The 25,752-nt window shown below is 38.7% G+C and overlaps 1 protein-coding gene across 4 annotated transcripts in view; it reads right to left on the reverse strand.

Annotated features, from left to right (window-relative positions):
• Positions 1 to 12,061: 12,061 nt before the first annotated feature.
• mlip (muscular LMNA-interacting protein) overlaps positions 12,062 to 25,752 on the reverse strand; it is a 28,994-nt gene continuing 15,303 nt past the window's right edge. For 3 of the 4 annotated variants that reach the window (XM_083922936.1, XM_083922934.1, XM_083922937.1), the window contains 7 exons: positions 25,438 to 25,518; positions 25,274 to 25,357; positions 25,124 to 25,168; positions 24,715 to 24,762; positions 23,771 to 23,833; positions 23,523 to 23,648; positions 12,062 to 16,558 (listed from right to left, as the gene is read on the reverse strand). In XM_083922936.1, coding sequence (XP_083779062.1) covers positions 16,349 to 16,558; positions 23,523 to 23,648; positions 23,771 to 23,833; positions 24,715 to 24,762; positions 25,124 to 25,168; positions 25,274 to 25,357; positions 25,438 to 25,518 — 657 coding nt within the window. In that variant the 3' untranslated portion in view covers positions 12,062 to 16,348. The remainder of the gene's footprint in view (positions 16,559 to 23,522; positions 23,649 to 23,770; positions 23,834 to 24,714; positions 24,763 to 25,123; positions 25,169 to 25,273; positions 25,358 to 25,437; positions 25,519 to 25,752) is intronic. The other variant, XM_083922935.1, reaches the window with a different exon arrangement.

The raw sequence follows: 25,752 nt of genomic DNA on the forward strand, positions 1-25,752 counted from the left end.
TTTATTCAGTGTGACATCTGTTCATATTGTTTTGCTCTGACTGTATCAGGTAGCCACACCCCGGCGGAATAAAAGCTACAGGCTTCGGCCTGTGGTTTCTCTCAGTCAGGATGGTGCTTTCAAGCACCAGTTCATGCTGTCAGACTACACTGTTCTCCAGCTGTGAACACTTGTTAGAGAGCAGAACATCAAAGCACCCCACTGACACTGTAGTAAGCCCCTCCTTATGTGTCTGTACAAGCACCCACAGCTTTTCTACGGTATATGAGATTTTCCTGTAAAAATTATAATAAACAAGTAAGCATGCAGGCAGGCGGTAGAGTTTTGTACGTAATGGTGTCTATTGATTTTGTCGGTCGAACCATAAAGCGTGCTATTGCAGTAGCTGACTCTGGAGGTCGAGCTACATCACCTAGTGCTTAGAGGAATACAAGGCTATAACATAAATGTAACTAATCTAATGTGCAATCTAACGAGTCAGCCCTGCAGTTCTCGACACTTCCAATAGTATGTGTCTGTGTTCAGGTCTAAAGAGAGAAGTGTTCTATTTCACGTAGCCTCACTTTAAGGCAGGGTGAAAATCCTGCTGCCATAGCCTTCTCCTGTAACACCAGAATTCATAGCTTATCTCTCTCCAAGAACTCTTTGTGTTTCTGCATGTCTCTGTAGTTTCCATTATACTTTAAACCACTGCACCGCGTTTTCCAAACTGCTTTTAAACTCGTGGATATGCTCAAACTGAATTCCATGATCTCACCAGTACCTGAAGCAGCACAACCCCACCAGTGCAGCCCTTTGCCATTTTTTGAAATGAGGAACTGTTTTCAGTCCAAACGCCCGCTAATGGAACACACTTTACAAAGGCATTTAAGGGGGATCTTAGTTGTATGCCCACAAAGTGACACATATTTGTGTGAGGAATGAAAAAGAAAATCTTGAGTGGGAACGCTTGTCTGATTTTTTTGTTTCAGAAAATTAGTGAGCCTCAGACACTGTTGGACAATCAGACAAAATGAGCACTTTATTTGAAGCGTCGACGCTTTTATCCACCCCAGATCCCAACCCCTTTCATGCAGGCCTACTCCGACAGCCAGTAGTAAGAGCCAGCAACAAGGACATGAACCATCACTGGCTCCCTAAGTTAACACTAAACATTGTGTTCTTTAAAATGCTCTGCCAAGATAGCCTGGAGGCCAGAGGTCTTTGATGTCTTCCTCTATTAGAATATGCAAATCAAAGAGAAATGCCTTCTGAATCCTATACTTATATCTGACTATCCCATAATTATGACTATGATTGTGTAATTAGGAGATCTTTTTCACTTGATCCTGGGAAAGCACCTTTGAATTGTATTTTATTTGATGAGGACATGGGGTTTTGTATTTAGGTCAGCATTGATGAAAACATAAATTAAGTGAATGAGTATTATTTTTCACGTCAAGAGTCACTATATTTGGGTTTCCATGTGTTTACATAGATGACACATGCATACAGTGCGGTTGGAATTATAGGATCAAATTAAGAGATATATCATTTCCTACATATGTTAATATGATTATGTACAAAATTAAAAGTCAACAAACCATTGCTAGTTTTAATTTCCTTGAAATGGATCATGACATGATAACCATGTCCAGGATCTACCCTTTGACGGCTAAACAAGACGTCAGTTAATTAGAATGAAAGGCTACTTTGTTTTCTACAGTGCTGAAAACTGAACCCACAAAGAGTGTCCACATCTTTAGACCATTTTAAGTTTAAAAAGTAAAAAATTAGGATCTTTTTTCTTCTTTAATCATACCGGTTAACAATAGATATTTACAAAAAAATACATAGATTATTTAACACTGTTAAAAGTCCGTACTAGCAATGTTCTTGCATTTTTTCCTCTTCCTCTTTCTTATCTTGAATGTCAGGCTCAACTAATTTTGCACACTGCATTACCACTTGACAGGCTACTAAAGACCATCTAACAGTCTGTGGTAGCCAGTGCACTGCTCTCTGTGGTGTGTTGGGATGTTGACATGATCAATCCTGGTGAGGCCAGGAGAAATAACAAGCTTACAAGGAAGGCCAGTTCAGTGGTCGGATTACAACTGGGCACCGTGGAGACAGTGGCATAGAGGATAATGGGTAAGTCAAAGCCATCCCAGATCAATGGACACCTCCTTGAGCCACCGATTATTCCACGCAGGTGCAAAACTGAGGGCTACAGGTGCTTTTATGTACCTGCTGCCATCAGACTGTACAACAGCACTGTGAGAGGCACTCATCTCCCCTCTCCATTTTTCCTCTAATGGACTGTTGACCAACTTCTTATTATTTACCTCGTCGTGTTGCTGATAGTTATATACTATACCTTAACATATGTACCACAGTATATTTGATAATTTTTTTCTATTCTATGTTATGTCTTGTCTGTTCTGGTCTCGTCTCATCTTATTGCAGTCCCCAACTGCACAAAAACATCACTGATCCAAGGATGAGAGGACATACAAAGTGTATAGTGTAATTCTGATATCAATTTTGAAAGTTTTCCACTCACCATTTCATATTTATGATACGTTCCACTGCACTGAGCCAGTTTACAAATCAAAGACAGTTATCCCCCCATGCTTTAAATAATTTTAATTGAGAACAGCAAAATAATTGGTTGAAAATGATTAAAGTCAAAGAAAATTACCCTCTTGTAATAATCAGATGGCCCTAAGCATAGTTTCATGTTAAGAGGATGTCAAGTATGATCCCCACAATTATAATAAACAAGACATGCTTTTGGTTTTTGTTTTTGTGTTTTTAACCAGGGTAAATATTTTTCTAAATTTGCGACTGTCATTCTGTCTGGACCAAATGAAACACTATTGATATATTTTTTTTAAAAATGTGTTTTGATGAATTGATGCATAGAAACTGAGAAAAAGCCTGTGATTGAAAACTGGGTCAGTGAAGACCGGGGATAATGCACTCCTGCTGTCAGAAGATATGCTGGAACAGTTGTGCGAGGATAATAAAGCTCAAGCAGCATCCAATGAAAAACATGATTCATCAACATAAAGATTTAGAATGACCATCAGTTTGGGGCACATTCTTTGTTTTTATAACATGTTTGGCACATTTTAAACAAGGGGAATAATGAACTAATACTGTACATTTCAGAGAGTGACAATTGCCTGTTCAGTAAAACTTCTAACCTGAACAGCGATTGTCCAAACATCGCTTAGCAATCGAACTACGTACAGCAGACCTGCCAAGCTTTGTATTTCTCCCCATGCTGAGTTTGGGTGCATAGAGCTGTGATAAGTGGTATATTTTTTTAGCGCCTTTCCAAACAAAAACAGTGTAGGTAATAGATTTAACCCTGTTTATCTGCTCTGACATGCTAAAATGTTTGCTGTGACAAAGCTCAATTATAAAACTGTATGTAGCTGTTCCCATACTATCACAAAACATTAGATTGCAATATATTTTACCTTTCATGCACTGATAATACAAATTCTAGATGAAACTTGCATATTTTAATAGATTTGCGCCAAGATGTTGATTCCATCAGATTTTTTTCACATCAACACAGGTTGGTTTAAAAAAAAGGCAGGAAAGCTGTTCAGGCACTGGTAAGCTTTCTATTTTCTGATAAATTGATGAAATAATATTGCTATCAGGTGTGTCTCAAACATAACAGGTCAACTCCGTTGCCCTTCTAAATCAAAACAGAATAAGAATTGTGGTTTAAAAAGGTCCTCCTCCTGGCCTGCAGAGTCTTACACTTAGAGTTAACAGAAAAGCTATCTGGGTCTATCCCTAAAACACAAAGTTTTGCTACGCAGGGTACCTGAATACCTGTTATTTTACTTAGAGTTTGAACAACCATTTTCCAAAAGCTACCAGTTTAGGACATTCCCATACACAATGAATCAAAGTGCCTTTCTCAGTCAAACACTTTACACAAGTATCTGGAGTGTCAGTGGGCCATTTACTTTTAGTTTCTCAGGGGTTATGTACATCCTCATTAACCACTTGTGTTGTAGCAGTTTCATGCAAGTATTAACGGTTTATGTTTGAGCTTTTATGTAAGCTATCGCCCACTTAGCTTCTTCAATATCTTTATTAATATCTAAAGTCCATGCCCTCCTTCTGTCATGACTAGATTCCTCATCATGTGAGACAAGTACTGTGTACAGTATAGAGATTTGATGTTTCCCATTCATGTTTTACCACTATGGCCCTCATTTATCAAACGAACGTAAGGCAGAAAAACGTGCGTACGACCATTTCCAAGCAAACTTCGGCATTTATCAATTTGGACGTGAGCGGGAGCTACGATCAAATCTCACGTCTGAGATTGTGTACGCAAATTTGAGCCTATGGATTTGGGGTGCAGCACAGCAAAATCTGGCTGAAAATAATTAACAAACCTCAGCTGACATTAAGGATAAGCAGTCACATATTAAGAACAGATCAAAACGGATTCTTAAAACGAATAAAAAAATAAAAATTGTGGTTGGAGCAATTGATTGTACTCATGTGCGTCTGAAGGCACCATCCATGAATGATTACGCATTCATCAATCGCAAAAACTACCACTGGATAAATGTACGGGTGATTTGTGATGCCAAGCTATCGCTTTTAAACGTGGTGGCCAGGTGGCCAGAGGGGACACATGATTCTTTTATATTTTAAAACAGCTCGGCACCAGCCACCCGCGACCCCGACAGGGACAAGCAGTTGAAGATGAATGAGTGAATGAAAGAATGTGTTGGCGCGCTGCTGCAGGAAAGCGCACTGCAGAGCCAAAGTCATCTCCTCTGTAAGTGGCTACCCTCGATAAATTGCATTAAATCAAACAAGGTATCAGATGATAAACATTTTGGTATGGTTCTTCTAGACGACAAAGGTTATTCTCTAACGGTATACCTAATAACCCCGCTGGCAAACCTCGCTACACAGCAGGAGCGCAGGTTCAACAGTGCGCACACACGCACACGGGACTCAGTGGAGTGCTGCTTCGGGTTGACTGCCTCCGTTATTCTTTTCCATTCAGCGTTTTTATGGGCCCCTTTTATTCCACTCTTAAGACTGACAAAAAGCACATCTTTATTTTGCTCCATCTCGGATGTCAGGATGCCGATCTCTGTGTCGGAAAAGTTTCTTTTCTAAACAGTGTTCCTTCTCTCCATGTTTGACCTCAGTGAGGCCTCCGAAACAGGAATATTTAAGGGCGTAACGTGTTAATGACGATCAAATTCAGCCAACGCATTTATCAAGACCCGCTCATTCGTACACTGAGATTGGTCAGATACGAATGTTTCATAAATCACACGTGTGTCCTGTCGTATAACCAATTCTGCACTCAGATCTGCGCCCGTTTTCACGCAAGATTGATAAATGAGGGCCAATGTCCTCGAGGCAGGACAGCGGCGGTTCATGTGTATCTTGATGACACTTTGACGAGATGAAGTGCTTCAATTGTAAATATTTAAAAAAGTGTTTATTTGGAATTGAATATTTTAATCCAATTTTTTGGCCCAAACCCGAAAACCAACATCTGCCCCGCCAGAAGTGAAGTATTCATTACCCCAGGTGAAAATTGAGAAATGGGAGGTTTATCACCAATATGTGTATGAGCTTTGAACCATATATCAATAGAGTTTTTAAGGGAGGGATTTGTTTTTTTTTTCAACAAATCTCTTCCTTTTTTTAAGATCTGCTGAATATAAATATAGGCTTAGTGGCAGCCTAGATAATTATGGTTGTTCAATATGAACCCACGCTGGGGGAGAACGTGTGACAAAATAAAACATAGCACTGCGAAGCTGAGCGGCCCAGTAGTACCACTGTAAACTGGGCATCTGATATCCACCCCCTATCATATGGCAAATACAATAATCTGAGTCTTAATCTAGGTTTTTGGTTGCTCCAGATAAAACTATATCTTAAAACCTTTAAAAAATAAAATGGCTAGTTACTTAAACTATGCTGTGAAGTGAAAAAAGTGACATTTCGTCAACTCCGTAAGACGCCAACTCCGTCAGATATTATATCTTATGGAGTTGACATCTATGCTGACAGAGGTGACATAACTCTTTTTATTTTAATAATTGAATAATGTGTTTGAAATCAGTACTTTATATTCAATTACATTCTTTAAATATCATTACTACATTGTTCAAGTGTTTTAATGGATGCACATCAATGACTAAGAAGGCTATTCATTTCAAAATGTTTCAGGTACAAATGGTTAAAGACAACCTCTCATTAGAGGCGAAGAGGGCCAGAAACAGAAAGTATCAGAGAAAGAGATGGGAGAGGGTAAATATTCAGCACGACAGAAAGGCAGAAGAACAACAAATAGAGAGAGAAAGGTGGAGAAAAAGGGTTGTTATCGTAGTTATTGTTATTAAGTTGTTTTATTTGTTTCATATGACGTCAACTCCGTCATAGAGAAGTCGCCTAAAGAACACGCTGGAGAGATTATATATCTCATCTGGCCTGGGAACGCCTATGGGTTCTCCAGGAAAACCTGGAAAATGCTGCCATGGAGAGGAGGGGCAAATGTGTTAAATGGGGATTCCAGTATTTTTCAACCTGGACCCTATTTCCTTATGTATTTGTGTCAAAGAGACTAATGGGATCAACAGTTTTTGAAACTGAGCCAGTATTGAGCAAGAGCATTACAGTCTGGCACCAGCGAACCGAGCTGCAAAGTAATCAAATCGGGCAACAACGACTGTCAGTGTATGTCCACTAAAAAATGTTTGTTTTTGCCACTTGCTTAGATTGTTATATTTTGTGTATGACAACATTATGGAGAGATGGAGAAATTGTTGTTATCCTTTCATGCTTTTGTGAGTAGCTTAATCTCTTGAGTAACTAAAGCTTTATCTTATAACGTTAGCCTACCTCTGCTCTGTCTGCAGCAGGTGTCTCCTCTCATGGAACAACGTTTTTCTTCAGGGAAATGCTTACATAGGATTTCTTCTCCTCTTTGGCTGGTAGTAGTCATCGTCCCAGGTTCTATGTATGTCTGCAAGGCATAAAAATATCCAGAGTGTTAGGATTAGGATTCATTTGGCACGACACTAGCTACAGCTTCAGCCTGTCTGTATCCAAAGGAAACGTTAGTCGATGAAATCTGTGCAAAGTGTATCTCTATGCTTCACAACAAATTCTCTGGCACTCCTCTCTCTCAAGTTCCACACCGCTGTCTTTCAGATTTCAACATCTTTGCAGAATACAGTGAGACACTTAATCTCTATAAACAGATTCTGCACGAGAATGTAGAAATTCTAGTCAACTGGAAAGGATTTGGGTAGCGGAATTGGTCTGGTTTTTGAATGTGGTCTGCGTAATCATGTTGAGCTTGCTTTGGTTGCATGGAGGTAAACAGTCCATGTGCTGAGCAGATGAGACAGAATGTATTGACAGAAATGCAATCACAGCACCCATTCGCTATCGTTTTAATGAAAATTTAACTTTTCATTAGCTTTTTGTTATTATTAATCTAAATTTTTATGCAGATATCTGTTCATAGAGATGCCTATCTCCAACTCCATTTTTATGTCTCAAATTGCTAATCACCCATGGCTTCTGAAATTGGACATTTATAATAAAATAATCTGAGTCTGTCAGTGGAAAAATCAAGCACTTTTAGTGGACATACTCCAATGCAACGCAACACAAATCAGTTGACGCAGTGCAACGCAGCGGAATGTTGGGTAAACATAGACTTTTTCAACGGAATTCCATTGCTAGGCAACAGCCTTGGTCCTTGTGAACTTCCTGTCATTTGATGCCATTCACATTCACTGCAACAGGAAATTAACTAGGACAGATTTCGACTGTTTACGTCTACAACTTTGAAAAAGTCTATGTGAACCTGAATTGAACTTCTCTGAATGAAATTGATCTATAAATCGCTCTGTTGCTAACCACCTATTTAGTTGAGTGTTCTTGCTTTCACTCTACATTTCCATACCCTTCGTGCAATAATTGCAGTGCAGACTTGTGAACTCAACCTCGATGAGTCAGTCATGCTTCTCTAGAGCTAAGCCTTTTGTGACTTTTGTAAGTGTTAATTACAGTGAATTTCACCAATGTGGGATCAAAACAGTTGGTAGATCAATGAAGTGATAATCAATCCCAAAATTTAAAACTGAATGTTTTTTCACACTCCACTAGAGTATGACAGTCAGATGCTGCTTTTCTAGAGTAAACACTGCTGTCAACTGCGATGACATTGTTCCCACCAGGTTCTTACTGTTGGCTGAAGTTCCACCTCCTCACAGCAGGTTATGCAGCACAGAGCCAAACATGTCAGTGGGTTGCAACAGCACCATACAGAGATCTCTTTTCTTCTGTTTGCTGATGGATTTAATACCAAATCGAACTTGTTTGCACTCAGAACAGCCTGTGGTCGCACTCACAAAGCTATCCTGTGAAGAGCTGGTCCTGACATGACCTGCAACATTTTTCACCTTAAATTAAACTATCTGTACTTGAAATAATGGGGGGGAAAGGGCTGGGATTGCCACCACACAACTCCTGCAGACCATTCCCCCATTCGGGAAATTCCAACGCCTATTCCCGACCACATGCACTTATGTGATAGTGTGATTTCATGTGTGGGTAATTGTATGATTTAAATACAGAATAGTATAAATAGTAATGAATACGTTAGTGAAATTAGATTAAAAAGAGTAAAACAATTCATTGCAAGTATTTTAAGTAGTAAAACGATGTGTTCACGTGTTAAAAACCATTCCAAATCATTTGAGGTGATAAAAACATCTGTATAATGATAACAAGTCATTACAGTGCACTTTGGATGTGTGTTCGGTGATCGATTAGTTTAGGCCTGAAGGGGGAGCCCTTGCCGCACGTTGCTTCAGTTTAAATGAAGCTGGCAAAAGGTTCTGTTTTATTCATCCACATTTCCCTCTTCAGTTACGAAAAACACGTTCAATGCAAAATGTGGTTGTGCTGTATTTTTGTTTACAATGCATGGCTGCACTGATGTGAAGCAGAGTCGCACAGAAAATGTGACTTTGTTGTTTAGTTCTCATGTAGCTCTTAGTATAGTATGAGCTAGTTAGCTAGCCACATGTTACTCACGGGGTACTGTTAGGTCTGAGAGGATACGGGGTGTGCGCGTGTGTAGAGAACAAGGGAGAGAGGCTACGTAACAGTGTTCATACATAATAATTATGTTGTGTCATGCACAGTATAGTCACAGGTATTATTTATTAATGTGGAGTATATAGTATGTGTATGTAAGTATATGTGGGCACTATGATTACAGGGTTTTTTTATTCTGTGTATTGATGAAGCCATGTGGGTATATATGAATGTAACGTGTATAAGTAATGATTTTCTTTTTCACTTTTAATGAAGCTGGCAAGAGGTTCAACACTGTGTCTGTTTTATTCATTCACATTTCCCTCTTCAGGGACATTACACTTACAGGTATAATGTTTGCCACTTTTACTATCTTAGTTTAACATGTTAGTATGCTGACATTTGCTAATTTGCACTAAAAGTACAGTTGAGGCTGATGGCAAGTTCAAGTTTTGCGGGTATTTGGTCAAAAAACAAAGTAGCACTCCCCTGTTTGAGTGTTTTATTCATTTATTAGGTAAACATATAAAACGTAAACTTCACACACAGCCTAATCTCTTTATTGTGCCAATGAATTAGGAAGATTGTCTGACTGAATGATGTGTGTTGCCACTTGGCTTGTTGTTCAAACACTATCAACACAAAAAAACATTATAGCATCTACACAGATCAGAACAAAGAAAAAAAGAACAAGGTTTGAATTGAATGGCATGCGGGATGTACTGCAGACAACACACACAATATCTCACACATATTCTTTACTATTCTTTATTCTTCAGTTGGATCACAATAATAAATCACACATAAAATAGCAGTGAATAAGTGGAACCACACCATATAAAACAAACAATAGTTACCGACAGTGGTCAACAAGCAACCTTATTGCAGATCACTGGAAAACAATCTTAACCCCAGACTTAGGCATTTTAATCTTTCTTGAGACACTGTTCATGTATATTGGTGAAGATATGATTGATTCAGGTTAAAATAATAAAACCACCAACTTCTGTAGAAATCCTTGTGGGTGGACACACAACCTGGGTAAGTTTGCAGGCATCATCTTCAGAAATCAACTTCTCGCTTAATGGACAATTCTTAGAAAACCAATCAATATTCAGGTCTCTAAGAAGGAAGATATCCTTACTTTCATCTAACACTATCTGGATTTTCACATATACTATCCAAATGTTTCACATCCTAACTAGGTGGCCTATAGCAACCGACCAGAATGTGCTTACAGTATGGAGGGTGAATCTGTAGCCAAAGGATTTCAATGTCAGTGCATGTGATGTCTTCTCATACCACAACAGGAATGTGTTCTTGAATATGAAAAGCAACTCCACCGCCATTCCTGTCCCTGTCTATTCTACATAACCTATACCCTTTAACAGACCGCTCAGAATCAAGTCAGGTTTATTTATATAGCCCAAAATCACATTACATGCCCCAAGGGGCTTTACAACTACACACTTAAGGATTGAAGCAGGCAACCACCATCAAGTCAGAAAAAGTGCTTTAAAAACAATTAAAAGCAGTGTATTAAATGCATACAAACAAATGAATGTAATTCACAGGCATAAAACCATTAAAAATTAAAAAATAAATAAATAATAATCATTAAATGTAGTGTCTAGGTGTGTTTCTGTCTGCAAAAACAGCAGATCATATATGATCTTGTGGACCTTGTTCCTGAGGCTGCAAATGTTTGAATGAACTAATATCAACCCCTTCCTTGGCAAACTTAATGACACCGAAGTAGGTTTGTTCTTTGGACCCATGAAAGAATTATTAATTTAAAATAGAGACAACACCTTTCATACAAGAAAAATTGAACTGTGAAATACTTTAAGACACAGATTGGTTTTGTCCACCTCTGTCCGTGATTACTAGCTTGTGGTACTTCAGGCTGGCTTTATCTCCTCTTTCTCAGGCAGCTTTCAACTTGGGCCACAGCTCTGTCCTCCACAGTTGTACTGCTTCAAAGAAGTCTTCATTTATGTAGATTTTTGTGCCCTTTCATTTCGCAGATGACATATACTCTCTCTAGTGTGCAGAAGTTTTACAACAATTCTCAGAGCACGCTCAATGTCCATATTTGTGCCATTTAGGCCGTGATTGCTTGAAAGCGTTCGTCTAACCTTTTTCTCTGATCCGTTGTGACAGCCTGCACTGTTTTCAATGGAGTCAGACTTGGTGAACATTCGATCCATTTCCCGATTAGAATTCCGAATTCCATTCAATATGTTGTTTTCAAATGACTTTATCTTTGTTTCAATCTCAGTGTATCCCCTTCTGTTCTCTTCAAACATTTCTTGGGTAAATTCCAAGCTGGTTTTACGCTCCTGTACATTTCTAATATCACTATCCAGTTTTTTGATTGTTCCATCCAAAATCAGCTGAATAAAGCATTTAAAGTTATACTACTATTGCATTAACATCTCCTTGTAGGACTATTTCTGCTGCTCCAATAACTACAGTCATTGTAACTGCAGAGCAATCCTCACAAGGGAATGATTTAGCATTTTTTAGGCATTTCAGTATCAAACAAAGATTTCTTGATTCTAGGATTTAAAGGATTTAACATTCTTCTGTGACCCTAAAACAAGAATTGATCATCCTACATATTTAGTTTTTAAGTTTCTGGCTGGAGGCCATCCAAAAGATGATCTCCTTGTGTTGTTTTGGCTTCCTTTCTCCTTTTTTCCTCACAAATTGAAGGCCCATAATTCATGCTCATGATGTGGGGGCAGCTGGCCGGCACAGCTGAGGATCACGGGTGCTCCAAGAACTTCAAAACAACTAATCCCAGCTCCATCCGCTGCAGCCAAAGTCTGCAGTGTGTTACATCACAGAGGCTATGAAAAAACTCATTCATCTCATTATGGAACTGAAATCTGAAGGATTTATTTTTTCTAAAAAGCGAGTGTCAGACTGACAGACTGACAGTCCACCTCTCTCTGCCTCTCTCCTGCTCATAAAACCCTGTGAGACCAGCAATCAAGTTCACATACAATAAATCCATACCCCTATGTCAAGCTTGAAATATTGCATGTCATTACATCATTTTTACATTTATAGGTATCTCTGGGTACACTGATGTCAGTATGTGCCAAACTATGTTACTGTATTTGTTGTGATCTTTGGCCTTAATTGGGGAGAATGTTGGATTTATTCTGGTTCCAAAACAGGGCTCATGTTAACATCAAACACATGTGGACAACTATAGAAAGACAGATTTCAGTATGTATAGCTGGGGTACTAGAAAACATTTAAATTACTGACAACATTTGTTGAATAATTAATTAGTAACATCAGTTATTTAGCATTGCGCGTTGAAGTAAAACAATGGGCAGAATGTGGCAATAAATTACTATTTTGTTACCTTGAATTATATATTTTTTGCATGGAGCATACTCCTATATGATTTTCAGACCATTTTGCAGTATAGTGGAAGAAGTATTCAGATCTTTTACCTTAGTAAAGTAACTACAGTGTAAACTAGTCTGTAGAAGTAATATTCCTGTATTCTAAATCTTCCTCATGTAACACTGCGTAATTACTGGCATAAAAATGTACGTATCATACCTAAAATACAAGAACTCATTATGCAGAATGGATCAGTAAATCTTAACATTGGATTATAATTGTTGATGCATCAAAGTGTTGATCATTTTAAAGCGGGAAGCTAAGCTCTCTCTATTCTACTATTGATGTCATGAAATGCTGTGTACATTTTCTTTTCTTTTCTCAGTAGAAACAACCATTTTCAGTACTTTTCAGGCCTGTTCAAAGCACATTGACTGATCCAGGTCTGAAGGATGAGTAGCATCATTTTGCTGTGAATATGTCAATAGTCTCCGAAAGCAGCATGCAACAGATGAGTGTCCTTCTATCCTTTGTTTTCTATGCACAGTCTGCTACATATGAGTCATATTGATTTAATCCGTTGAAAATAGCTGAAGTAAAGTGATGTGATAATACATGGTCAAATAATAACATTTGAATAATTGTTGACAGAATAGTGCAGAAAAACTAGAATGAAAGACGCTTGAAAACCTTGTTAAAAGTCAAAATAGATCTGATAAACAGGAAGGAGCAGTGTGGAATTCAAGCACTAAAGCAGAGACAATCTCCACACCCCCTCACACTTTGATAAGTTCTTCTTGTCATGCTGTGATATACAGAGATTCTGAATGTCAAAACTGCAGACTTAATGTGTACTTTCATGCTGACTGTGATGTGTGCACGTTTGTTCCCAAAGCCCGGGGGTGTAAGATGGCCAAACAGAAGTGAAATGTACTTGTTGCCATGTATGCCCACATAACAATACTGCTGTCTTGAAAATTGGTGGTGAGTGACTGATCCTTTGCTGTGGATTGTCCTTTGCTGGACAAGGATGACAGTGTGTTTATAGAAGGAGGTAAAGAAGAGGAGCTTGTCTACAGCTTTTGTCAGTTAACTTTTATTTCAACAACCTGTCTCTAATCCAGCCAGCGGTAATAAAAAATACTCATCATTCAGTTCCTGAGTTAAACAGAGCTCGAATCCTACTGTATTAACCGAGTGAATGTTAAATGCAGTTAATGTGCCAAAAACTGCTGTTCCTTGAATGACCACCATTCAGTTTAATGACACTGTTCAATAGGGTTTCTGCAGGATCTCTGCTGTTGCTACTTTTGGATTTCAGGATGTTATTACTAGCAGCCTCCTCTCGGGTTTATGCTTAATTTACATTTTAATCTGACTGTAATAAAAGAAAGCATCCCTGACGTTTGGAAGACTGCCTACGTCAGCCTCACTTATCATGCCAAGCTAAAGTTTTAGAGAAACTGGTAAATGGTCATGTGAGGGAATTTTTTTTATCAACGCTTATCTTATCCATCAGGTTTCAGACTTAGTACTGTGGCGGCAGCATTGAAAGTTTTGAATGATGTCACTAGTAGTTTAGATAACAAGCAGGATTGTGTCCCCCTTTTTATTAAGTTATCTGAGGCTTTTGATACTGTCAATCATCAAATTATTTTGTGATGCCTATATCTACATGACCGCCTACATGACAAATCTTGTAAATGGTTTGCAAATGATCACATCAGTCCAGTTTTATGAGTGTTAACAAAGGTGTGCCACAGGGTTCTATTGTAGGTCCACTTTTATTTACACTTTTTATAAATTAATTAGGTGTAAATGTTTAAAACAGATCAATTAATCGAGGATGACGCCATTGTATATGCATCGCCCTTTGTTGCACAGACAGCTCAAAACTTGCATATTGATTTCTCTGCTGTACAACAAATTTTAATCGATCCTAAATCACTGTGAAATTCTGATCAAACAAAATACAAGCTGTTCTCTAGAAAAAATTGTCCCACTGAAGTGAATATTACTACCCTTTTTGGGACCCAAGTCAAAAGAGCATCCCCTTATAAATTCCTTGGTTTCTGGCTCTATGACAAGGTGTACTGCACTGACTAAGTTCATATTGTGCTCCACACAAGTGGAACAATCTGCAGAGGCTTGAGAAATAGCTCAACATGCTTATCCCAGTTTACCTTTTTATTTAAAGCCCTTCTGTATATTGTAAATTGTGTGTTTGTATTGTTTATGTGTAATCAGGACTTCCTTGAAAAAGAGAACTTGCTCTCAATAGTCCTCAATGTTTTAAATAAAGGAAAAGAAAGAAATGCATTAATATAATTTAATTTGGTAGTGCCTAACACCCAGTTCAGCCAAAGACCTGAGAAGTCGACCAAAACCTGAACTAGACTAAAAACTGCTCTAAAATGATCATATTTTAAATGTGATTAATAGATAAATTAAGCTTATGTCCAACAACAAAATGACAGTGCTCTAAGCTCTTAAATTCAGGGTCAGGATCATTAGCTATCATTGAAGATTTATTTTATAATGCTGCTTCATCAATCTTGACTTTGATTGTTGGCACTCATTGTTGGACTATTGGACTATTGTATCACTGTGACCTACAGTAGGTAGTGGAGGCTGTGAGTGCATCAATCATCTGCACCATTTAAATGTCTCCAAGAGCCTCTTTGAGGTTGAATAGGCTTTGCTTTAGGGATTTCTATCCAGCTACAATCACATATTCTTTAGAGGGTCGCAGAGGGCTGGAGCAAATCTCAGCTGAGGCGCAGTAGGTAGTGGAGGCTGTGAGTGCATCAACAGGTCGGTAATCAATCTACATCCATGAGAGTCATCAAATGATCAGCATGTAGCATAGTTTGGGCAGAGTTTGCATGTTCTCCCCGTGTCGGCTAGGGTTTCCTCCGGGTACTCCGGTTTCCTCCCACAGTCCAAAGACATGCATGTGTTAGGTTAATTGATGAGTCTAAAATTGCCCGTAGGTGTGAATGGTTGTCTGTCTCTGTTCGTCTCTATGTGCCCTGTGATAGACTGGCGTCCTGTCCAGGGTGTACCCCGCCTCACGCCCGATGTCACCTGGGATCGGCTCCAGCACCCCCGCGACCCCGACCCAGGGATAAGCGGTTGAAGATGAATGAATGAATGAATGTATGAGAGATCCTCGCCATTAATAACATGCCTGTATATACCTATTTTATACCTTTTTCAAGCAGATTTTCACATCATCAAAGTTATTTTCTTTATTCATACGGACATCTACATACAGCAACATAATGATATAAATCTCAGAGCATAAGCTACGATAGGGATACCCTTTATTGCACATTGCAGCTTTTCCTGAAATCAATCAACAATATTTAAATTTATAGATATTTTATAGAGGTTGAATGAGTTACAAAATTTGCATGATGTATTATGTTATACTACAATGGTCTGTGAGGGATTCCATTTTTTTAAAATCTTTGCTGTTGGATTTTTTTTGCACCAATTAACTACTCACTAAACCCATCACCAAAACAACCAGTGTCTGAGCATTGCTTAGAAACAGTAACTCAGCACGTTAGGTATGCCAAACGAAAGGGGTGTGTCTCAGAGAACTGTCAGTCAGTCAGTCAGTCAGTTTTTATTAATTTTTATCATCTCTGTAAGGCTTATCAAACACTTTTTGGCAACAACTGTAAACAGCTGTACATATATATATATATATATGTGTGTGTGTGTGTGTGTGCGCTCATTCACTTATTCAGGTAAGGTGCAATTAACCAATCATTCCTCTTTTTACTATGCCATAGTCTTGAATGCGGCTAGTGTCTTAGCAGATAATTGTTCAGTAAAAATTTAGAAAAAAAGGTTTGATGCTTTAAATATGAGTCTCAAAGGCTTCCACCTGTCCATCAGTTGGACTGAAAGATTTTAAAGCATCTTTCACAGCGGGATTCATCTGGTCTTCGGGCTCTGTTATCTGCAGATCACATACTCTTCTTTCAGGTTTCCTCGCTTCCCTCAACGTCTGGCTTTTTGACCTTTGGTAAAAATATTTTCCTGCCTCTTCAAGACCCATACTTTCCATCTGAAATAGAAACAAACACCAAAGTTTTTAGGTTCATGCATTGAGGCCGGAGGAACAGTTTATTTCGATTTCCATTTAGACTTGCAATCTGAACTAATTTCAGCCTGAAGTGAAATTGCTTGAAATTAGTCCCCCCTGTGGCTGCTTGAGGTTTGCACTGGCATGAATATTCATTTTGTATCTGATTATAATTGACTATTATCTTTCTGGATTGCGTGGTGATATCAATCACCTGCTCTATGTTTTCTCTATTTATTATCACAATTCTATTGATAAGTCTTTTGGGCTGTTCAATGTAATTTTGATGCTCAAAACAATGTGTTGTCTGCTATATTGGCCAAATGGTCAGGGACGAGAACTCTGGTCTTCCAATGTCAAATGTTGCAGATGCCCATCCATCCGTGTGCAAAATACTAATTTTGCTGCAGACTGTGTAGGCTCATTAACCTGGAAACAAGACAAATCTGTCCAATTCATGTTTCATTTGTTCTGGCAGAAAGGTCTGGCAATCGCAACATCTAATGTAAGGCATATTTATTCAGACGATGGCTGACAGCGTCCGGACTGCAGGCCTGTTTATCGCATACGTTTTTCAGGCTCACTCAGGTCGAATTGACAAACTGGGCAGCGCTGATCAAATATGACTCAATATTCTGTTACTGTATTGCCTTTTTCTCACATAAAATGCTTTCTGAAACTCATTTTATTGTACTGTTATCTGTAATTTGATACCGTTTGTACTGCCATTGTTTTCCTCTGACCGATCACTGCGGTTCCGTTATGGGTCTGATTGGTTGTAGTTCTATCCAATTCAGTCCAGAGGCGTATTGCTCTGCACCTTTGATAAAGCCTCTTGGTCTGTCTGTGGATGAACAACCCAACTGCTGCATAAAGGTGGATCAGGATACTGATGTCTAATTCAATCCCCTTGATAAAAAACAGAGCAATATTTCTCCTCTTTTGTTTTTGTTTTATTTTTTTTGAGGCTCTACACGATTCACTTTAACCTTGCCGAGGCAAGGATACATCTTTGACACATCTGTGTTTAAACCTGCTGTTTAATTATTTCATGTTAGTTCAAACCTGCTGTTTAATTATTTCATGTTAGCCGTTTGAGTGGGAAATGCCAACGTTATTCCTAAATTAAAAGTGCCCTGTGGAGTTATACTGTGAACAAACAAAAGCTGTATTTTAAATCTTGTATCCTTTCCTTCCTCATAAACTATATACAAATTAATATTGCATTGTTTACTTTCATATTTTCTTTCTAAAAGTCTTTTTCCTCGACGCATTTCTTTGCAAATTACTGCCAACGGGCGATCTGCAGAATAATGAAAAACCTTTTACAGAACATTGTACTGCATCACCCTTGTGCATTTTTTGAACATGTAACAACAAAAAGTAATGTGCGCGAATTTGCGTACATTCCACGTAATCATTGTCTGTGTATTCCATGTGACATATCTCCACTTAAGGAGGTAGGTTAAGGTGTTGGATTGATCGCAAAACACAGGACTTTCACCCAGGCACGCAGGGTTTGTTTCCCCGGCCATTCATGTCTTCATGTCTTCACTAAACCAAACCGCAACCTTTTTTCTAATCCTAACCAAGTGTTTTTCATGACAAACCCTAACCGGCACCTTTTGTTGGTTAAGATCAACGGTAGTTTTGGTGCCTTCGCCTTCTGGTTTTTGACTTTGCGGTCCACTTCCGTCCTGCCACCCTCTCAACTCAAAAGAAGACAACAATCACTTTTTCAAAAGTTTTTTGCCTTCAGCAGCTCTCAGTAGGTAAGTCTTTCAAAACACTCTTTTAATAAACTCCAGGTTTAACTACGTTGTTGGTGCTTCATTTTATGTGTAGGGACTCACTTATCAATGCTACTGCAGAGGTTTGGTGTCATTTTGAGCAGTATAAGTGGTTTAAAAAGCCGCTCTAATGGCTTCACCGTACTGCCCGGAGCTGTCGGTGCTGGCCACATCCGACTGCTAGCGACTGTTAGCGACTCTCCAGGATACCTCCGTTAATAGTTTATACACGAAAATGGCTTATTTGATGTGTGCAAGTGTCGAAAAAGACCACGGGATGATTTTGAATGATGAATTTCACTTTAAATCAAATTCAAATTCACATCTAATTTGTTTTATTGTTAATTCACTTGTTTAATTAGTTCTGATGTTAAAGGGAGTTATGTACTGGACTATTTCTAGATTGGGGGGCAGTCCCTTCCTGCATGGATTCTCAACTGGCTGCCTGTAAACCTTTACATGTATGTCATTATCTATGGCCCAGTTTCTTATTGGTAGGGTTATCCGATCTTGGTGATCAGATCCCAAGTGGACAGCTCTCAGTCTGTGTGTTCAGACCTGGCAGTAGCATGCATCTCCACTTGTATCTTCAGTGACCACTTGTGATATGATTCCACTTCCCTATATAAATCACCACGTACATCGTTTCCGTTTAGGATATCGATAACCTAGCCTACCAGTTTTTGTTAGTGTTGTGTTGTGTGTGAATTTCATTGGTAACTCTAATCTCACATAAATCATTACAACTGATAAGTGCGATCACTCATGAAAGAGCGATTCCCTACTTCTCTTGTTTGTGTGTAATATGTTCAGAATTTTGGGTGTATTTAATGAACATATAGATAACGATGTTAATCTGCCGTGGTTTGTGCGGGAGAGTAAAAAGAAATCCACTTTTAAAATTCTCCGTGTTCAGCTCGTTGGCTGCATCAGTTTACCTTCATGTTAAGGAAATAAATGTGCTCATCCACAGCTGCTGAATTAGGGGTAAAAATGGACACACCGCCAACAGTCTGGTAATAACATCCAGAACAAAGGAGTCACTCAGTGGTTTCTGTGACATGAGAAATACTTTCAAAATAGTAATAATGTAACAGCCAAAATACTCAGAGCTACAGGCTCAGATGTTGTGGACACAGCCCGTGAATGAGGACGTACTTCCTCTCAGGCAGGGGGCGGCAGTTGAGTATGCATACGTATTCTATCTATCTATGCTATCTTAATGTGGACATATGCACCCTGAGCCACCTCCGAATTCGGTTTTTGACATCCGATCCCAATGCGTCTTCAGTGCATCCTAAAAATGTTTTTACCTGTAGTTAGAGCTGTTCACTTGGATCACTCAGACCTATGTTAGTGCCAGGTCAGAACAAGGTTAATGTGTCAGTTTTACTCTAACAAGATGAACTGTGTTAACTGGTGAGCTTTGGAAGTACTGGTAGGTGGATAGCTGTTTCTCTATGCCGGCTGAAGCTTCATATTCCCTGTTTTGTATTTACTATGAGAGTAGTATTTATCTTCTCATCTACTATTAGAAAATTAATATGTATATTTCCCAGAATGTGGAACTATGCTTGCATGATCATAATATCAAATCCCAACCAAACTAAAAAAAAAAATGCATGTCTGCAACAAGTGTATACAGATTTTAAAGTTTTATTTATCTTCACTGCAAACTAAGACGAAGTGTCAGCTAGCAGCACACAACAACTTAATCGACTCTGTGCAAACAACTCACTGAATGTTGTTGACTGTTATAAATCAAAGATCTGAATTTAAATCACAATAGCAGGATACATTGCCTGTTCCAAGGTAAGGAGCATATTGCATTACATATTGAATATTAATATGTCATTGGTCCTTACACACATTATTAAGCTGGACAAACCATTTACAAAGCTGAATACAAGATAGACTTTGGAATATAATAATATATCCGCATCATAAATAACATTGTTTGTCTTTCTGGATGTAAACGGCCTTGTCAGAGAGAAAAGTGTTTTTGAGTCAAACATGTCAGGAGCCTTGACGTGATATGGAAGATTATTGAAAGCATGCACTCGCTGCATTGTTAAGGTTTAAGTGTTCCCCGTCTCAGTAGTTCTTTGCATAACTAGAATCTTGTTGACATTGACATTTAATGTCAAATATGTTAAAGAAATGAATACGATTCAGACAAAATTTGCATAAAGCACATGAAGCATGAAGCTTAACCTTGTGCTTTTAGTAATAATTTGATAGCAAAGTCATGGTGGAGTGTTCTGGTTTTTAATCACTTCCAGTCACCGTGTGGGAAAAGGCTCTGGGAAATAAGAACTTGCCTGTTGTATGGAAAATGTAAATTTATTACAATCCTGATGAGGAACAATGTGCGTCACATACAGAGAGAGAAAATACACTTTCCATCCACCTCTTTTCAAGTTTTTTTTTAATTTTTGCATATAAGACGTATAAAAAATGGACGTAGCATCACCATCGAGGTCCGTTCTCTAGACAGGCTCCGAACGTACTCACCTACGGGAGTCGCGATCTTGTCAGACTTTGATTCCGCCTCAATTTTTGGGGAGGAGGGGGATATATCCACCTAGCTGACATATACATCCCCTCAGTGTTGTCATGGAGATTTGGCTTAAACATACAGACTAGAATGTTGTTTTATACCACGCCTTAAATACGTTTAATTCTGCTGTGAAAAACGGCCTATTTAACATGCGGGTCAATGAGAAATTGCTCTATTTCCTGCTCCTAGTGGCCACTGAAAACTGCAATTTTTGGCACTTTCTTATTGAATCAACCAGGAAGTCGCTGTGGTGGTGGCACACCCTCATTTTTGAAAATGTCTTTAAATGTCGCAAAAAAAGTTTTTATCTATAAAAACAAAATGCAACAAAGGGGATGAAACAAACATAAATGTCATATTTATTGCACCCTCTTCTTCTGGAATAGTGTCATGGTTTTCTGACTGGAGAATTAGCAGTAGAGGATGGAAACAAGCATTTATTTGAAATTAGTTTTGCCAATTTTCTTGAAATTCAGTTAAAATTTGTGATACACTTGATGCTACACTGATTATCGGCCAGTGATTCTGTAGTCGTTGTATTGCACAGTATTGTTTGACATTTACCATCTCTCATTGTTGTGTATGCTAGATGGTTTGATAAATTGCAATCATCTATCCTCCTGTTCCCCAAAGCAATTTCAGTCAAAAGTCCATGTACGCAACTGACCAGGCTGGACCAGTCCCAGCCTGGTCAGATGCGTACATGAACTGATGAAGCCTCTTGGATGAGAGGTGAAACGTCTTCCTAGACAAATAACCAAGTCCAGTTGCTTTTGACTGAAATTGCTTTGGGGATAACGATGACCTGGACAAATGAGACCATTTATAGGCTTATCCTCCTGATGGCTTTTCAAACCTGTTTTTCTTCATCAGCAAGAGTTGTTACCGAGATCCTCTGAGGCAGAGTGAAGAATACTTAACCCGAGGAGTCAAGCTGTTTTATATTGTTAAAGTGTTGGTTTTTTTTCTATACCCTTTAAAAATGATACTTCACCCTATACGTTGTATCAAAAACTCTACACTGCTCCGAAGTCGTCCAGCAAAATTAAGTGTGGAGCAGAAGCCCATTTCCCAAGCTCTTCAGATAAAGTAGTTTGACAAGAAGAGGTTTGGAGACACGCCAGAAACTCGACAGCTGGAGAAGCAAAAGGAATCGTCCTCTCAGAGGATTTGACGAGGCTGGCCGACAAGACAGACGATATGGTGAAAAATCGAACAAGAGGAGAAGACACCACATGGCAAAACTGGATAGTTACGGGCCATAAAGGTATCTTATTTCTTTTAGTAAGTTTCTATCACCTTTAAGCTAAACATCCTATTGATTTTGTCCCACAGTAGATGAGGTGACTTCAGATAAATGGATGGACTGAGGACTTTATTTGTTTAACCTGATGCTCTAGCCTACTCCTGGAGAGCTACTGCCCTGTATGTGTTCTCCCTATTCTCACGCACCTGATTCCTACTCAGAGCGCCAATATTTCGGAAATTGGACTAAAAATGGATCTGACTCTGGGACAAACTCAGATTCATCAAAGTAATGCTTTGTCATTATTATTTAAAGCAATTCTTATCTTTCTTGCATGTCTCACAGCGATTCCCTCCAAATTCCCACCCTCTCACTGACACGTGAAGTGCTGCGTTCCACTACAATAGGAAGTCAGGTGTTTCGGACCTCCAACTAGGCAAAGAGCACTGGAATGCCTCGAAAAGTTGAACCTCCTAATAGCGAATTTGGGGTAGGTCGACCTCCCTTGAATTTGATAGTAGGAGGTTCCACTGTGACAGGCATTCCAGTGCACTTTGCCTAGTCGGAGGACCGAAACTTCGGACTTCCCATGGCACTTAAATGCATCATAAGCAGCGCAAGTGAAAATGGAGCGACAGGTGACAGTCATGAAGCTCTGCAAATAATTTTATTCGGGCCGAATAAAAATAAGTAAATATATGAAAATTGAATATTGATTAGTTTTAACACCTGGTGGGTTTTATTAGGAGCATTTTAAGATTACAAAAGAAAAGTGTAAAGGTAGGAATTGCTTTAATATTGCTGAAATTGATAAAAGTGAGAGGGTTCATAGCTAAGGTACAGTATATTTAATGTAAGCTTACCAAATTAGATGAATGTTGCATTTGAAATAAAAACTGAACCGTAAAAAGTCAGAGAGAGAGAAATCAAGCATGAGTTACTAAAAATAGAGTTATCACATTTAAAATATTGTACCAAATTTACCATAGGCAGAAAGGTATGTTCAATTTGATATCTATTTTTCATCACATGAACCCATGATTAGATCTGTTTCACCAGATATCTGTGATAGAATATTCTAAATTTAAGGTAATTTCCTGGGATTGTGCAGAGTACATATTAGCAGGTCTTCTTCAGCAGATGAAACTCGCTCAGGTATCATTATGTGACCATTAATACAGTAAAATTGTATATAGAGTCCAATTGTAACTGAAATTGATTAGACCCTTTTAACAGCCACACTTTAATACCATAAGGAGTGATACAAAAAAGACAGATTTTAATATCTTGCTGTCACTTAAAGAAAATATGGGTTTGAAAACATACACAGGCAGTATAACACCAGTCTACCTTTCTGTTGTCAGTCGAGGTCTGCTTGACGGCGAACTGCCTGAAAGGGTTTGGATGAAATTCTTCTTCGTCCTGGACTGTCAGCTTTGGAATGGCCGTCATTGGACGAATAACCCCGGGCTTTGTCTGGAAGGAAATATTCAGAGTTTGATGACAGAGGAATTAATTCCTTCTTTCCAAGACACTTTGCCATTAATAATCGATGCAGCAGGAGCCCCAACTTGATACAATAATATTTGAATAGGTACCTTTTTAGGGGTGACAAGCTTTCTTTCCACACCAGTAGATGGGTGCAAGCTGCATACAGACGCCTGAATAAATAAATAAATAGTAGAAGAACATTAAAGTAACATTATGTAACCATTTTACCTTAATAGAAGGGCTTCAAAATCAACTTGATGCTACTGTGGCCTGTAGCCCAGGCCACAGAAAATAGTGCCTCTGTCATTCCTACTGTGCCCCAAATGCCTGTTTTTTACGATGTAACTCTCGTGGAAAAGTGCATAACACTGATTTTGGTGAAACATGATTATATTTTATGGAGAAAACGTTTTCTGGTTTTCTCTATCATGTCCTCCAGCTTCTCTGCCTCTACTCTCGGTGAAATTAATTATCCATTAAATTCTAATTCTAAGCATATATTGTTAGTTGTGCAGGTCATGAAAGAAGACCATCATAAAATACGTTCAACAGTTGCTGGGGCAACGTGTTTTGACACAAAGACATGACCGCATAAGCTTTAAAAAAATTAACTTGCGCAAAAAAATGTGTGTGTGCGTATCCAGATAATGTACCGCAAATAAACACAAATAGCCCAATGGTTAAATTTGGCAAAACAATGGTCAAGCTTTCTGTCTGAATACACAAAATAATTAGTCTTTAGTCTTTATGCTAAGCTAGGCTTACCGCATGAGAGTAGAATCTACCTTCTTATCAAAAAAGCTAATATTAAGCATTAATATTAACTCATAATACAAGCACAATACAAGTGTTCACAAATGATAATGTGTTGACTTGTGGTGAAAGATCAGTCCTGCAAATGTGAGATTAAAACTGTAAAACATTAATATGAAGAAAATTAACCTAGTGCCAGGCTGGGTTGGCACTTTGGAGGAGTGTATTAGGAGGAGAAGTATTCAGAAAAAATGTTTGCCTTTAATTCAATGGACAAAACCACCTGACTCTTACTCACATATTTGGTTTCACGTCCCAAGGATTTTGCAAATGATGAGTTGTTCTGCTGAAAGTCAAAAACAAAGAAAGAAAGAAATATATTAAATAAAACATTGTTACAAAAGCTTCTAGTGATGGAAAAATGGGAACATGAAAATGACTCGTGTTTTTGCGGGGAACTTTCTGTCTTTTCATTTCTTGTGCTGATGATTATGCAGACAGAAATCCCTTTGATCTCACTTCCAGTATGTTTTTCAGTAAAACTCATAACAGACCATTGGTTATTTCACAAAATGTCAAACTCATACTTTTAGAAATTGAAAGTGGAAATCAAGGGTTTATACGCTTGCCCTTCTTGTCACATACTGTTAAAGATACACCTTTATCGACCCCCAGTGGAGAAATTCAGATAAAGAAACACACTATACCTGCAGGCCGAAGTTGGGAGTCGATGACCTGGATGACTGCTGTGACTGGGAGGTCAGGTTGGAAAAAAATAAACCCATTAAATCCCTTTTGAATGTTAGAAATCAACATTTGCACATGTTTAATTTAATAGGATATAGAACTGAACTCACTGCAGTGGTGGAGTCTGCCAAAATCTCATCAATAACTGCGTAAAGTTCCTGCGACTGTTGCCGGAGCTCAGCAGGGGAGTACATCTGTGGGAAATAATTGATGTTACCGGACTGCTGAATGAAGTGTGTGCAGTGAAACCCAGCAGGGATGTGTCCAGTAATACCTCAGCGTGGGTGTCTAGTGCATCGCCTCTGTCCAACCTGTCACACGGACTCTCTTCTCTCTCCACCTGCTCGTCTATTGCCTGTGAATGCAAAGCAGAGTGAACAGATTGAGCCCCTTGCAGGAGTGCTGCTCTCTGTCTCCACAAGCCAATTCATATTCATTTACTTTGTATTCTTCACAGACAGCTCTTTCCTCTGCAGCTCTACATGTGCCAGTGATAAAAGAGCAATATGCCATGTTTTTACACATCTGTACAAAGGCATCTGCTTTATCTACAACCTGTGAATCATTATGAAGTGAGTTTTTTGTCAAC

The sequence above is a fragment of the Echiichthys vipera genome (assembly GCF_963691815.1).
Source record: "Echiichthys vipera genome assembly, chromosome: 11".
Lineage (NCBI taxonomy): Eukaryota > Metazoa > Chordata > Actinopteri > Perciformes > Trachinidae > Echiichthys > Echiichthys vipera.